Raw genomic sequence first — 15,872 nt, forward strand, 5'->3', positions numbered from 1 at the left:
AAAAGGGAAAGACGGAATCACTTCTATGGATAGAACTAGACGCTGAGGTCCTGACTGGTAAGGTTATTATATTTTTGAATAATAATATTGCCATAATTTTCAAGATTATAAGAGATCAAAAGATCAGATTTTGTATTAATGTTCAAGTCTGTGTGACCGATGTTTGATTTGATATCGAACATTGAAAGAATACATAGGTTTGGTATTCGGCTTCCGCGTCTAGCTAGACCTCGGAGCGTGTACCTCGGTCGCCTCAAGAACTCTGATTGGCCAATCTCTGATACGAAAAAAGAAAACATCGATGGAAGAGGTCTGTGTTGTATTACGATGTACCAGTCCAGTTCAAGAATTCACTGCATGTAGCCTGCTTGTTCATTTATTTTTCTTGCCGAGCTTGCCTCCTGATTTTAATCAATATGGATTGGTATTTGACACCAGACTGCCTGGTTCACTAACTACATCACATTCCCTCGAGACTCCTCTGACCTATGTAAGCGTCGTCATATCTTGAAAGGCATATTTGAACGCCGATCACCTAAGATAGTCATCCAATGAATGGTCGCAGCCCGCTTTAGAATAATCTCATGCCCTCCAATCGGACCATGGCAAGAGAGTATCAAGAAAAAACAAAACGAAAATGTTGAAATCACGAAATTAGGTACAAAATCTAGTCTCAAAGAGAGAGAAGATGTTAATTGGGTATATTAAATACTACTAACGTGGAGATGAGAGGATAGATTTCTATTCCGATATTCTGATGTTATCTTATTTCTATATATAGTTCAAGAAGCTATGTTGACAGATGTGATGACATAGGTAGCGGAATCAATGTAGTATGACCCGGGTAACATTAACTACTTGCATACGAATCCATCCCAAGAATTGAAAGCCTTCTCACAGTCCATTTGGTACTGAGGCAACCCGGCAGCGTAGGTAAGCAACTCGCGTTTCTTCCCAGGAATATTTCCACCCAAAAACCACGAGTCAGGAGAATCGAGGAATAGCGTTCCATCGAATTGAGATTTTACGTGTTGACTCCAAGTCTCCTGTGCAGCGACAGTGGGCTCAACAACAGTGCTTCCTTGCGCTAGTAGCTGTTTAATCGCATCACAGATAAGCCCACACTGCACCTCGATACCGATAGGTCCACTCGAAAAGGACAATGGACCCTGGGGGCCTGCTAGAAAAAATAGATTGGGATATCCATTGATGGTCATTCCAAGATACGTCTTCACGCCGGACTTCCACTCGTCCTTCAAAGGCTTTCCTTCGACACTATGAAGCCCCATATGAGTGAGTCCGCCAGTAATCATATCAAAACCTGTGGCTAGGGCAATGATATCGAGAGGGTAGAATTGGCCATCAGTGGTGGTGAGGCCGTCCGGTTGGAAAGAGTCAATGGAAGTGGATCGCAGGTCCACTAGATCAACATTGGACCGATTGAACTGGTCGTAATAGTCAAGTTCACAGGTAGGTCTTTTCGCACCCATAGGATGTAAAGGCTCCAGAGGCGCCAGGAGATCACGTTTGCGTGGATCCTCAATGCGTGAACGGACCTTTTGAGCCCAGAAGTCGTACATCTCTCGGTTTGCGGCACGGTTGATCATTACATCTTTATAATTACCGTAGACGTAAGGAAATCCGCCAGTCTTCCATAAATGCTCGCGGAAGGCTTGTCGCTCAGCTGGATCTTTTGTATCAAATGTGTTGGTTGGTGCGAATTGATAGTTCACGCCGCTAAGATGCGTACGGCGATAGTGACAGAATTCTTCGTGGGTCATTTTGGGATCTTGAAGCCAACCTTCTCCATGCATAGGTAGGGCTGTGTTGGGGGTACGTTGGAAGACAGTAAGATGATCTGCTCGTTTAGCCCAGTCTTGCACTATCTGCAACCCGGAGGCCCCTGTGCCAATGACCGCGGCTCGCTTGCCCTTCAGCTCAAATCCCTCCTCTGGCCACTCGTAGGAGTGAGCCACTGTTCCTTTGAATAACTCAAGTCCGGGAAAAGAGGGGATGTGTGGTACTGTGCCGGGTCCAGGGCAAGCAATCAAAAATTGACTGGTGAACTGACTGCCGTCTTCAGTAGCTGTGTGCCATCTATCCCCCCGAAACTGACCATGCGTTACCCGAGTGTTGAATTGAATGTCTTGTTTCAATCCCAATACTTTGTCAAGGTATGCAAAATATCGTCGCAGTTCCGGCTGCGAGGGGAACTTCTCACTCCACTTCCAGTTGTTCCAGATTTCTGGAATTGATAGAGCATAAAATGGAGCTTCAGTGTCGACTCGTGCGCCAGGGTATCTGTTCCAAAACCACGTTCCTCCCAGATCTGATCCTGCTTCTAACACAAGACATCGGTGACCCTGTTTCCGGAGATGATAAAGAAGAGTTACTCCAGCAAAACCAGCCCCTACAATGATAATATCATAGTCTGGTGGTTTGTTTGTGATTACGGCCATGTTTCTAGCAGAGGGAAGAAAAGTGTGGAATGGTGGTGAAGTTGAGATGAAAAGAGATGGATTTATTTTTTAGTCTATGACTTCCTCCTAGGAATCTTGCCACATATTTATTTGACAGGTTACAAGCATTGACAGCAGTTAGCGTTTATGTACGAACTATGGGCTTCGATGCAAGAACTGCATTGTCACCTGCAGACTAGTAAGTTGGTTCAATCGCCACCCCAAGGCAGGACGTACCATTTTACTAATTGCGCTAAATACATTTCAAGTAGGAAGAGGCCGATAATGCAATTCGAATCAAATTCGAATCAAATTTGAAGTAATTTATGCACATATATTCAGCCGTATCTACAATAGCCTATCACATGCTACATCTATCATTGTGCTTCTACCCTCCCACCTCATTGCTTCAATGGCTGGTTGGACTTCAGTCCAATCTGGTCGGCAACCTCGGTGTAATTGTGTTGCCACAATCCACCTCCTAGTGTTGGGTACTGAGAGCGCCAGGCACACATTTTTTGTGCCAGTGGGGTCATGCTCTCTATAACATCACGAGGAATCATAAGCGGATAGCATTCTTCTGGTGTGAGGTAGCTAGCTTGGAAACACAGGGAGATTCCGCGACGCCAGAAGTCCTCAGTACGGTTTTCACCGCCACCGTGGCAAAGCCTGCCTGTGAAGAAGAAGACATCACCAGTCTTCATAACGGCGGGAACGGCATCCTCCTCTCGGCCCCAATCCTCATAGTCCTCCATTAGGTGGCTCTTGGGGATACCACGAGTGGCGCCATTTTCAGCAGTGAAATCGGTCAACGCAGTGAAGAAACTGATCTGGATCTCATCCATCCGGGGACCCAACTTAGTCAATCCGGGAAACTCGGCTGTGTCGCGATGCAGCTCTTGAGCTTTGCTTTGAGGACCAATTTCGATTACCTGCGCTGTGCACATCCAGTAGTCTCCAGATTCCTTGCGGAAGATTGCCTCGCAAATCTGGTGCAATAGGTCGTAGTTGAGGACTTCCTCGCGGAAAGTTTTGCTGATGGTAGGTAGGTTGCTAAGTCGGCGAGTGTTGGAACCGTGGAATTGGGTAATCCACTCTTCCTCTCCGACATTTCGGTGTGTGCCACATTTGATTTTGGCCAACAAAGGGTCTACCTCTTTGTTGATTTTGGCCATTTGTTCCTGGGTGAAAAAATCCTCCACCACAATCCCGCCGTCTTCGCGGAACATCTGGAGGATCTCCTCGACGGGTGCCTTGGCACTAATGCGTCGGAAAGGGGTTGGGACACTGACTGTCATTCTGAATAGAGAGGGAAGGCAATATTGATGATGTCTCTCAACGAGTAAGAGATCTCTATTTATGTCCGGTCTCAGGAATCATGAGTAAGTATACGTCAGTGACTTTGCTAAGCATACATATGCAGGTCTTTGTGACTGCTCTCACTATAGATGTGATAACGACTTGAATCAGAGCAACTGCTTGTCTTGGTGGTATGCATGCACCACGTGGTTGTTCTCTTTCATTCTTACGCGTCGCGCCTGCATGATTTCAATACGGTTACTGAATTTGATTTTTTTGTGCAGGATTGTCACGACTCTATGGCCTTGGGTACCTATGCAGAATAATTTAATGATCGGTCAAGTGAATTTTCAGTAATTATTTGAAGCATTTCGATTTTACCATGGATCTATAGTGCACCTGATAATTGCAAATTTACCTTATTGGTTTAGTACAATCATCTCTCGCGCTGGGTGAACTATAGTATATTCACTTGGAAAAATTTCAGCCAGCTATATATGTAGTGACAAAATCTATATATTCCAAACCCTTGACCGTGTGAACTCCTCAAAAATTCAGCATCATTATTATATACATGGATTAAATTTTAGAAATCGGACAGGACTCACGGCAATTAATTCAATATATTTATTTCATAAAACGCTTTAACCTTTTAGGGAAGTTGGTCAATTTCGAGGAAATATTTGAATTGTCGAAGCGTTACGAATAGCTTTCCGATTGGACTAATAATCAAAGTCTATTGAAAGCGTATTTATAAATTAAAATATTCAACGAGCTGTACGATATAGTAAAAAACTAAAAGCTTAATATTTCTTCAATAATGTACTCGAGTCAGTACTTGCTGAACGATTCGTCACTTTTAGTTTGGTTCGGCTAGCTGTCTCCGTCTCCTGCAGTCTAATTCGGCTAGCTTTGCCCCCTCATTCAGCTCCTCTTCTTCCCGCATCCCCTGTCACCGTCTACCATTAGCTTGCATCTCCCGCAACGCTAAAATTTTAAAGTTTCGAAACTCTAATAAGTCCCCCTCCTGTAGAAAGGAAAACGCGGGACACAAATGATTTGCTCTCTCTTTGATATTCGCTGTCAAATCAAACAATCGAAATTTCGAATCACACATGAAACAATCATATCTATAAGCTCTCAAATGTGTTGTGAAACTCTTCTCTATTAAAATGCAAAATGGTATCGTTAAAAATTACTGAATCAATCAGACTATTAAATTCCAGTTGGAAGTTTGTCATGGAACTCATAAATCTTCTGGCCCCACTATTCGTCTGTCTGCTCTGGTTTTCGATCACTAAAACCTGCGTACCTGGCAGCAGTCTTGATCCTGAATTTCTTCCCAAAGTAGATAAACACAATGTTACCACCGAGTATAACAGTAGTTATGATTCCAAATGTCACATAGACCCATGTCAATCCAACACTATCAGTCCAGGGCTGAAGAACAAAAATAAACATTGTCAAGATGGCGTTACGGACAAAAGTCACACCCATAATTGAGTCGGCAATGATCTGTAAATTTTACTGTCAGTAATTGCTTGTGTGAGGCTCAAAAAAGAAGAAAACTCACATCTGTGTATGCATCGGTCAGGTATGTAAGTGCAGCGCTGCTAGTTGGAAGAACCCCGAAACAAATGATTCCAAGCCCAAAGGCCGGTACAAGCCAGTTAGCGCCATTGTTCAAACCAATTCCGAAAATGAAGACACCCGCTGGGACAAAAGGTGCGAAGGCGACAGAAATCCAAAGACGCATCTCGGGCTCAAAGACACCGCCATTTCTTTTGGCGAGGTAGAGAGAAACATAGTCACTCAAGAAGCCACCAATCAAAGTCCCTAGACTAGCACCAATGAAAGGTGGAAGGCCCATCAATCCAATCTGAGTAGGATTGAACTCATATGGGGGAAGTGTCATGTATGATGATAGGGAGGTGACTGGAAGAACTATGCAGGAAATCAAGACTCCATATTGAAGTGACATGAAAAAGACAGCCGGTATGGTGAACATGACCAAGAAAGGCTGGTAAGTGTGCTTGAAAAGTTGACTCAGTGGCATTGATGAGTTCGACCACAATGCCAATTTTTGCCAATAAGACTTTTGGGGAATTGAATAATCAATTATGACCTCTCCGAGTTGAGGAGCGACGTTTAGTGCCTCTGGGTCGTTGTTGTTGACTGCCTCTTCGCTTTCCGGCTGGCTGGAGACTTGTTCGGTTTCAGTGGTCGGACGGGTAAACATTGTCTCTTCGTAACAGAAAATAAACACAACAAGGCCTGCTCCAAGCAATATAGCCAGCCACCACCACACCCAGCGCCAGCCTTGGCTCGAAGTGATGAAACCGCCGGGTAACGGTGATAGAGTAGCTCCGGTAATCATGAACCAGTAGTAGATAGAATTTACGAGTCCTCGTTCATGAAAGTAAAACATATCAGCCACTGTCATCTGAACCATCACTTCTGCTAATGCACCGACCGTGCAACTTAACAGATTAATCAACATGAGCTCTGCCACGGTCCCCATCCTGGCGTACCATATACTCATTCCACATTGAACTGCAGTGCTGAAGATATAAACTGGTCGTCGTCCGAACTTCAATGCAAACGGAACGAGTAAAAACCCGCCGATACACAACGCCCCGTTTCCAGCAGCGAAAGCGTCATTGAGTATGGCGTAACTAAAACCAAGCTCGGCATTCACTGGCGCCCAGGTCACAGTTGCGATGTCGATTCTGCTTGCTTTAGTACTTCTGTATTACATCTATGTAATAGAAGAACACCTACAGTGAAAATACCATCAAGGTATAATAGGAAATTAATATAAAATTCAGGTTCTTTCTCCATCGTGGCCAGTTCTAAAAATTTGATGAGATTAGCTACTTAGCATGCGCAGGGAGGCTAAGCATTCAACTCACGAGAGGATCATTTGGGTCGTTACTAGGCCGTGGTTGTAGTATAATATGTGAGCTTCCCTCGAGCGACGTATTGCTTAACCCAGCTTGGGGCACCATGGTAGGAGAAATTTGTTTCGCTTCCATCTTGAAAAGGTAGTTGTGCTTGAAGTCAATGTCTACATGTGGGAGGAAGGCGGTGATATAAAGACTTTCGGGGTCGCTTAGAGGCAGGCAAATCGGTGAATAATCAAGGGAGGGTCGGTGAGATGATAAAGGAGCTTATGCAGCATGAGGTGATATTGCAAGATCTAAAGACAGGAGCTTACGCAGGATACGATGATAAGGCAACATCTAGAGGTCGAGATGCCAAACAGCGGTCCAATCGCAAGTGATAAGGCGAGGAAAGCTCGAGGGAAGCTGTACGTACATCACGGCATGAAACTTAGTAGGAAGTACTCGTGTTGATCAAGAGAAAATTGTTGATACTACTCTCGCGTATAAAGCCCCCCTGCAGCTTTGTCTATCGAATTATGGATTTTGCGTAAGTTCAGACCTACTTCTTCTTGATGAAAGACTCTAGAGATTGACTTTAGGGTTCGCATGAAATGTTTAAGGCGAAGGTGACTGACGGAACCGATCAGCAGCTTAAGGTGTTGTCAAGAAGAGCTGAACAAGGAAAACCCGCAATGATCGACGAGACGAGGAGTGGGATCCACTTTCGTAACTCTAGAATCTCAATTGAGTTTCGCGGGACCTTAGAGGAAGGCGCAAAAATTTAACGGCAGATATATTGTAGGTCACTTTACGACAATTCAAACAATGAATGTAAGCCGACAGCACGAGATGATCGAGACAGTGTGTCCACTGTCCAATAATTTGGACTGCGGCGCGAACTAGATTTTTAAAGTTAAGCAACCAAATGCAAGCCATTGAAAACTACACAGTCTATCTTTGATAACCAAAGTCCCCAACAAACCAAATTAACAATTCAAGAGTTCAGACAAGTCGAACAAATTAAAGATTCATATGGAAATGTGTAATACCTTGAGTGATAAATCTTGAGCTTTCTAATTCGAATATATAGCTATGTATAAGTGTTTTAAAGAATTTAATGTATTATACAATAACCCTTATTCAATCCAAAAGTATAAACTATGGCTTGTTATTTGGATGGAGTATTGACTAACTATTGAAAACACTGGGCTGAGATGGATGAAAGTGATGTAATATTCAGCTCCCTTGAAATCGGATGAGCCCGAACTCAAGAAATGAATATTACTTGAATTACTATGTACCCTCCAATCACGGATGGAATACATCGACGCATGAAATTTCACATATCAAAGCAGTCGCAAGAAGGGACTTATCGTGCATCTGTAGCTTCAGATCGCCATCGACTTATTCCAGGGACCTGGAATCTTTCATTGGCCTATAGCAAAGGAATACAGTAAATGCAGATAACCCTGACCCTATTATCAAAAGTCATTGACAGGAAGCTAGAGTATAATAGCCGTGGCACGTTACTTTGCGCAAGCTGAATATCAAGCTTTATCAGATGCTGCTCATCGCATACACACGGGCTAATACGATCACGTATAACACTAAGCATGCCGTGTAACTAGGTGGGCTAGCTCGGTAAGAGCTAAACCCAACTCAGGTCTAGCTTTTCTCGCTTCCATTCAAAAGTGAATCAAAAATCTTTTTCAAAGTTTCAAGTTTGCGAAATCTGGTAATCACACACCGCTCAGCGTCCTCAGCTTTGATTCAATCGGGTACAGCTCAGAGTGAGTTAGTTGAGATTATACAATATGTGTATGGAGTGATAATCTACAGTGATTGACGAGTTAGGCCAGCGAATTTTCTCGGCTTCCCATGACAGCCGTCGGTTGCCACACAAATTCGTGAACCAGGCCGCGACAACAAGATGAGCTGTCATTCCGAAGTTTCATTGTCTTGTTAGAGACCCGGACTGCAGACTTCCACGAAGAACTGTTTCTGGTGCACGTTAAACCTCTAACCGACCTTTTGGAACTGATAATTATCTCGGAAGCTCGGAAGCCTATTTTAAGTTTAGCTCTAGTAACTAGAAGATGGTTCATGAAAGCTCTCAAACCTCAGGGTTGTAAGATGTTGGCCAAATAATGCTCCAATCGTCAATATGTTTGGCGCAAGAGTCACTTCGCTCTATCAAAAAAGAAAGAAGAATAGTGATAATCAATCTAGGAAGGATGAGCTGTCACAGTGCTCTAAAGGTCGAGCTACGCTACGAGCGGAGCCACACATTGTATTCATTGCAAGCATACCGCTACTTGCGAGATGACAAAACTTTGAAACGAATAGCAGTGAGCTAGTGCAGCAAAATTCTTGGAGGTAGTCTGTCAACGATGGTGCGGCTGAAATTCCGATTCGGATTCATGATGCTGAGTGACACTACCAGGTCATTGGCTGGTGGCAAATAAAGTATAATGACAATCCTTTTTTGAAGCCAAAGACAACTTTATGATTTCACATGCTGGCAATAAGGGAGGCAAGACTGAAAAACTGGCATAACTTCATTGAATTGGTATTTTGATATAGGATATCTAGCCCTTTGCGGCACCGGCCTTGATCAATAAGATATCTACACAGAGTCAGCAATGATTCAAAATCAGAATTGAACCTAATCTTCTTACCTCCGTCTTCGACAACGTAATCTTTGCCCTTAGTCATAACCTTTCCTTTAGCCTTGATCTCAGCTTCATCTCCATTGAATTCCTTGAGCACGTTAAAGTTATATACGATAGCTTGAATGAAAGTCTTTTCGAAGTCACCATGAATGACACCTGCAGCTTGTGGTGCTTTGGTACCATTTCTGATAGTCCATTGACGGACTTCATCTGTACCTGTAGTGAAGAAACTTCCGAGGTCCAAAACCTTTCTCATGGCGGTGATAATCTTAGGTAAAGCAGATTCAACACCCAAGGTCTTGAGTTCCTCCTTGGCTTCTTCTTCAGTCGCGAATTGGGTTAATCTCTCCTCAAGGCAGATGGAGATTGGCATAATTGGATCACCAGCTGCGTGCTCCTTGATCCATTCCATAACCTTTGCCAGATGCTTGTTCTTCTTTCTGATGTAGTCCTTCTCGCTCAAGTTGATAAGGTAAACGACTGGCTTGGCAGTCAAAAGGAAGAGAGGGTTGATGCACTCGATCTGTAAGAAATGAAGTAAGTATATAGTTTCATGTATCATTCAAGATAGTGATGGAGTATCGAAGTATCAGAACAGGGTTTTTCTCTCAGAATACACTCTGCATTTAATGCGAGGTACTCGACGAGCTGGGATTATTCAGGCCTCATGGCCCTTTGTCATCATTTAAGGATTTATGAAGATGTAGAAAAAATCGAGCATATACCTCTTTCGGTGACCAGTTACCCTTTCGAACATCTTTTCCATCGTTGAGCATAGCCAAAACCTTTTCGATAGTGGCTTCCTCCTCTCTGAGCTTCTTCATCTCGAGTGATTGACCACCTCTTCTAGTCAATTTCTTCTGAGCTTCGAGTGCCTTCTCAACAAACTCGATATCCTTGATACGGAGCTCATCACTGATAATGGTCAAATCGCGGACAGGATCAACATCTCCCTCGATGTGAATAATCTCGGCATCGTCGAAACAACGGACAACTTGAAAGATGGCATCGACAGCACGGATGTGGGACAAAAATGCATTTCCAAGACCTTCACCCTTAGATGCACCTCGAGTCAAACCGGCGATGTCGTAAATTGTAAGATGTGCTGGCACTCTGGACTTAGGGTTGTACTTTTCGCAAAGCCAGTCGTATCTGTCATCAGGAACAATAACTCGAGATTCTTCAGGATCGATGGTTGCGAAAGGAAAGTTCTGGATGTTGTTAACGTTGATACATATGATCGACTCGGGGCTCTGAAACTTACTGCGGGGTTACCAAGGGAGCACTTGGTAATAGCTTGAAAGAGTGTTGACTTGCCGACATTTGCAAGACCGACCTATTTTTAAAATCAGTTCATGTCTTAGACAACTAGAATGAAGAGAGAAATACAATTCCACTCTTCAAGTTGTTACCAGGTCTACCCAGTAACGCCTTCTTCTCCTCGACGACTTTCTTTGGAGGCATTCTGCTCTTCTTTTTTGCGTAAGACCTCTTTTGATTTACGAATAGAACCGTACAGTTAAGTAAGCTCTTGTTGTATTTGTTTATAAAAGCAGAACTTGCTGCTGTGGTGAACAAAGTGGGTTGATAAGAAAGAGAGATACGTTGAAGAGGTAAGAGAGACGTCGTGATGGTGGGATGAATGCAGCCAGCCTTGTGCGGACCGCGAAAATAGAAATTTGTACGGAGGTGAAGGGACGAATTGAATTACTCAAAAAATCTTTCGTTTGAAGTTTCTTGTGTGTGCGCGCGCTGGAAAATTACCCAATAAATGAGGGGTGAGGATTATTGAGATCATGTGATCACATCGATTGATCGGAATCAATTTTCGCCGTCGATAATGGGGCGACTTAGCTAAGCAGTGCTCTTGATTGGCTATTGACAGCAAAAGTGGATCCCGTCTAATCGTTACGCGAACGGATGGCTAGACCTATGATGATATACCTTGTAGATACAAGTGTCACCCTGACAGTCAGGTAAACCTTCAACTTAATCTCGATAATGAATGCCATAATTTGGATCTGAATCTGATTCTGATTCATGTTCAAGACAAGTAAGCAAATAGGGGATACAGAACAAAGTACATTCATTCATTGTTGTACAAAGCCAAGGCAATTCATCTTTGGAATATACCATTTCTTGGGTCTTGACTTCTCCAACCATCAAGTTCTTAATTCTATTCATCTTCTTCAACCTGGACAACTATGTCTTCTTCTTCAAGTAAGAAGAGCTCGAGAATTTCTTCTTCCAGTCAAAGATCGACACTTTCCCTTCACAAGACTGAAATAGTCATCAATGTTTACGATCTCCTTCCTGTAAGTGTCCATGGAACAACTTCTTAGTTTGATAATTGCTGACACGGATTTCGCGATCAGGCAGGCAAACTTTCGTCAATTCTTTGGAGTTTTGGTACGTCCTTACTTCATAGTGGAATTGTTATAAATGGCAGAGAATACGCATTTGGAGGACACGATAAAAAGGGAAACACGGGAGTGTATTGGCAAACCCCAAGAGTAGAACCGCCTGGAGGAACTTTCAGATGCGAGATTGTCCAAGGATTCACATTCTCTCCTCAAGCTGAAATCGATGCCGTTATCAAGGAGGCTTCAGCTATCTTCCAAGGAACATCGTATAATCTCCTTACAAGAAATTGCAACCACTTCACAGCATATATGTGCGAAAGACTTACTGGTCAGTCTGGGCCACCATGGTTGAATAGAGCTGCCAGTATTGGAGTCGCATTACCGTGCATGGTTCCCAAACAATGGATCACACCTCCAGACTACGAAACTGCAGATGGGGAGCTTGTTGATGAATATCATGATGAGCAGGCTCTGTTGAGCAGCGCAAGACATAGCATGGATGATGGGCGACCAGATTTAGGCGATGATGAGACAGAATGGAGTTGTGATGTGGACTTTCAGGCCAGAAAAGGAAAGGGAAAAGATGTTAGAGACACATCAGGCAGAGTAGTTCCCCTTTCAGAGAGGGCACCTACGGCCAGGAGATAGATTTGAATTTGGGGTGGAAGGATATATGGGTACAGGCTTTTTCAGGCGTTTTCGGCAAAGGACAAGGAAGGATACGAAGGACCGGCGCCAAGGGTTCATTTTATGATACCATTTCATGATGCCATGATTCTTCTATTGTACAGATTTACACATCATATTGCAATTATGCACAGCGGTCTTTTTACCACCATAATTCCCCTTTTAACCCAATCTTCTTGGTTTCTTACTTCTTGTACCACCAAACTTCAATCTTGTAGCATCCGTAACTTTGACGACCTTTCCTCTCAACCATCTACCTTCTGTGCCCAAAAGAGCCTTTGTAACAGCCTCTCTCCCCGCACCAAATCCTCTCAGAACCAACTCCAACTTGTGGATATCACGACCAATAGCCCTCTCATGAATCTGCGTCATCACCAGTGAAGCCAATTGGAAAGCCGAATCATAGTGTTTCCTCCCCGAATGTCTGAATCCAATGTTTCCACACGATAATGAAATGATGGGTTCCCGGTTTGGTCTTGTGAGCGTGATATGGGTATTATGTCTTGTAGCATAAACGTGAAAGTGATGCGGTTCTTCCTCAACGATTCGTTCCCCAATCAAATTTCCATCCGAAGGAATTGTTGTATCCAGTAAGCCCGGTCGTTTTCGATCTTGCTGGTTTAGCATCATCATGTCTTTAAAAACACTTGTTATGCCTAAGTTTCCTCCTGCTGCTGCGGATCTGGTAGCCTTTGGATTCAGCGAAGTGGATCTAGCAGCCTTAGCTCTAGCCAGGAGACCGGCAGTTCCACCAGTCTTCAGGGTTGAGTGATTGTGAGGTACATAGTCGGGAAGAGGCTTGTTGTTGCCCTCAGCTTTCTGATTTGGTGTACTCGAAAAAGGTCGCAAACATCGGAGGGGTAAGGTCTGAGTGATATTCGCAGATTCGGAAATGGAGGCGAAAGGCGATTGAGCCAGAACTCGCCGTGAAAGAGTCCGACTCATGATTGAATGAATATCGAAATCCGGAGATCCAATATTGCAGTCTTGGTGGCTTTGATATCAAAATCTAGTCGAAAGTTGAATTCGGACTGGGTTGTTCCGCTTCGCTCACTAACCCTTGCAGCCTTGAAATTTTGTCGATCGGAGAAAATGTTCAAATCGCCGCCATTCAATGATAACCTTGCGAAACCAAATTTATTTCAAGTCTTGTATCTTTTGAAGTAGCTTTTTAATAATTTATTCTCTCCTTCTCGGTCAATATGAACGGGCTACGAACAGCGGCGACTAGGACGCCCACAAGCAAACAGATTCATCTGTCTTCAATCGCGAGACCTTCATCCAATGGCTCCACCCTTCGTCGCCAGATCGTTCAACAAAGTCGAAGTTTACAATTTTCTACAGCGGGATCTTCGAGACCTGCGACTCTTTCATATCCTGCGCCTTTGCGATCACGATTCCTTCTAGAAGAAATTAGATCTGTAGTATGCCTAGTATCTTCGCGGCATTTCCATGAAAGCTCGAGACTAGGCAAAGACAAGAAGGCAAAACCAGTAGATCCAGCAGACCCAGCAGCGAAGGAAGAAGCTACAGAAGAAGAGCCTAGCAAAAAGGAATCTGCTAAAGACTCAGAATCTACTTCCGGAGAGGATAAGACCAAGGAAGAAGGAGAGGGCAGTGAAGGCAAAAAAGAAGGATCCAAAGAGGCCCCTCCACCCCCACCACCCCACGGAGACAAAACTCCATGGCAAGTCTTCACCGAAACCCTGCAAACCGAATTCAAGGCATCAAAAGAATGGAATGAATCTACCAAGCAATTGGCCGAAGGTGCCCATCAATTTACAGAGAACGAAAATGTCAAGCGTGCCAGACAAGCTTTCGAAACTACCACTGGAGCAGTAACCTCGACAACAGGCAAAGTTCTAAAGACTACCGCAGGCGCCGTTGGTAAGGGAGCTGCTTGGACTTGGGAAACTCCAGTTGTGAAGGGTGTGAGAACTACTGTTAATGCTACAGCCAATGTACTTGACAAGGCGACACAACCAATCCGACAAACGGAGGCATATAAGAATGTTAAGAACGTGATTGATGATGGAAGTAGTTCGAGGTATGGAGGATGGGTTGAGAAAGAAGAGAGGCGGAAAGCAAGAGAGTTGCGGGAATTGCAAGAGGGTACCGCCGGCAAAATCAAGGAGGTCCCAATAGAAGATCCAAAGTAAGTGATACCTTCACCACATCAATTTCCACATCTAACAATTGCAGCGCTGGAACAAATGTCACCCTGCACAAAGACTCAGCATACAAAGAGGCTTGGAGAGATTTCCGCGACTCAAATCGTGTCATGCAATCTTTATTCTCCATGAAAACCGTCTATAACGAATCCGAAAATCCCTTGATCTCAACTGCCCGCAGCATATCTGATCGAGTTGTTGGGTTCTTCGCCGAGAACGAAACCGCCCAAGTAATTAAGAAATTCCGCGAAATGGACCCCTCCTTCCAAATGGAACCTTTCCTCCGCGAAATGCGCGAATACATTCTCCCAGAAGTTCTCGATGCCTATGTAAAAGGCGACACCGAAACCCTCAAACTCTGGCTTTCCGCAGCCCAATTCTCCGTTTACGATGCTCTTTCAAAACAATACACAACTGCTGGTCTCAAATCTGATGGTCGCATCCTCGATATCCGACATGTTGAAGTCCTGTCGGCGAGAATGTTGGATAATGATATTCCAGTCTTCATTATTACTTGCAGAACCCAAGAAGTCCACGTATATAGAAACGCAAAGACAAATCAATTAGCTGCCGGTATGGAAGACAAGGTACAATTGGTCACCTATGCGATCGGTGTTACAAGAGTGGCGGAAGATGTCAATAATCCAGAGACGAGAGGTTGGAGACTCATTGAGTTGCAGAAGAGCGGAAGAGATTACATATGAGAATCTCCTCTTTATCTCCTACTTTACTTTCTGTCACGGCGTCAGGCTCACAAAAGCTTATATCCTCCCTCGTCTATTTCATCACTATCTTGTAGCATAGCGCTTCCAGTCTTCCTTCATCATAAAAGCAAGTCATCCCTTCATATCTATCTGGGTCCTTATTTCAACCCATCGATCATATAACTTCACAACTCCCCCTCTTGTACATCATCTCACGCTACATCACATTACAATACACAACCAAAAACCACCCCCCAGATCAAAAGGAGTTCCAGGAAGCGAGGGACTTACATTTCACCAATTGACAAGATTCTTGTCAAAGCGTGTGTACTAATGAAATCAAAAAACTTATCTATTTGTTCGTCTCGTCTGAACTAAGCTTCGACGATGCCTTTTAACGCCACTCTTACGATTTTCAATGGATAGTGAAGGGAGAAAGGAGGAGAAAGAAAGAGGGAGGAAGGAAGGAAGCTTGATAGAAGATTCCTGGAGAGAAAACCCCTCACTCACTTAGGGAGGAAGGAAATTTGTTCATATACTGTAAAATTAACGATCAAATCGAATGTATATCGGAATGAATGGAATGGCAAATTAAAAGCTAGAGATATTTATTATCATACATTGTTCTTTGT

At 43.8% G+C, this 15,872-nt stretch overlaps 7 protein-coding genes across 7 annotated transcripts; 2 read left to right on the forward strand and 5 right to left on the reverse strand.

Annotated features, from left to right (window-relative positions):
• Window positions 1-854: 854 nt before the first annotated feature.
• EAF02_004936 (uncharacterized protein) lies at window positions 855-2,459 on the reverse strand (the record flags this gene model as incomplete). The annotated part of the gene is made up of 1 exon (XM_038900984.1): window positions 855-2,459. The coding sequence occupies one exon, from the start codon at window positions 2,457-2,459 to the stop codon at window positions 855-857; it is 1,605 nt and encodes a 534-aa protein (XP_038759496.1).
• A 401-nt stretch (window positions 2,460-2,860) lies between these two features.
• Window positions 2,861-3,757, reverse strand: EAF02_004937 (uncharacterized protein; the record flags this gene model as incomplete). Its single annotated transcript, XM_038900985.1, has 1 exon — window positions 2,861-3,757. The coding sequence occupies one exon, from the start codon at window positions 3,755-3,757 to the stop codon at window positions 2,861-2,863; it is 897 nt and encodes a 298-aa protein (XP_038759497.1).
• Window positions 3,758-5,024: 1,267 nt separating this feature from the next.
• Window positions 5,025-6,793, reverse strand: EAF02_004938 (uncharacterized protein; the record flags this gene model as incomplete). Its single annotated transcript, XM_038900986.1, has 4 exons — window positions 5,025-5,273; window positions 5,332-6,487; window positions 6,540-6,610; window positions 6,671-6,793. 4 exons carry the CDS (start codon window positions 6,791-6,793, stop codon window positions 5,025-5,027), a joined length of 1,599 nt encoding a protein of 532 aa, XP_038759498.1.
• Window positions 6,794-9,172: 2,379 nt separating this feature from the next.
• EAF02_004939 (uncharacterized protein) lies at window positions 9,173-10,779 on the reverse strand (the record flags this gene model as incomplete). Its single annotated transcript, XM_038900987.1, has 5 exons — window positions 9,173-9,269; window positions 9,322-9,838; window positions 10,041-10,526; window positions 10,580-10,651; window positions 10,705-10,779. The coding sequence occupies 5 exons, from the start codon at window positions 10,777-10,779 to the stop codon at window positions 9,232-9,234; spliced, it is 1,188 nt and encodes a 395-aa protein (XP_038759499.1). The 3' UTR covers window positions 9,173-9,231.
• A 740-nt stretch (window positions 10,780-11,519) lies between these two features.
• EAF02_004940 (uncharacterized protein) lies at window positions 11,520-12,326 on the forward strand (the record flags this gene model as incomplete). Its single annotated transcript, XM_038900988.1, has 2 exons — window positions 11,520-11,630; window positions 11,691-12,326. 2 exons carry the CDS (start codon window positions 11,520-11,522, stop codon window positions 12,324-12,326), a joined length of 747 nt encoding a protein of 248 aa, XP_038759500.1.
• Window positions 12,327-12,527: 201 nt separating this feature from the next.
• EAF02_004941 (uncharacterized protein) lies at window positions 12,528-13,310 on the reverse strand (the record flags this gene model as incomplete). Its single annotated transcript, XM_038900989.1, has 1 exon — window positions 12,528-13,310. The coding sequence occupies one exon, from the start codon at window positions 13,308-13,310 to the stop codon at window positions 12,528-12,530; it is 783 nt and encodes a 260-aa protein (XP_038759501.1).
• A 257-nt stretch (window positions 13,311-13,567) lies between these two features.
• Window positions 13,568-15,240, forward strand: EAF02_004942 (uncharacterized protein; the record flags this gene model as incomplete). The annotated part of the gene is made up of 2 exons (XM_038900990.1): window positions 13,568-14,520; window positions 14,568-15,240. The coding sequence occupies 2 exons, from the start codon at window positions 13,568-13,570 to the stop codon at window positions 15,238-15,240; spliced, it is 1,626 nt and encodes a 541-aa protein (XP_038759502.1).
• Window positions 15,241-15,872: the final 632 nt, after the last annotated feature.

The sequence above is a fragment of the Botrytis sinoallii genome, assembly GCF_014898435.1.
Source record: "Botrytis sinoallii strain Bc 23 chromosome Unknown BSIN_007, whole genome shotgun sequence".
NCBI lineage: Eukaryota > Fungi > Ascomycota > Leotiomycetes > Helotiales > Sclerotiniaceae > Botrytis > Botrytis sinoallii.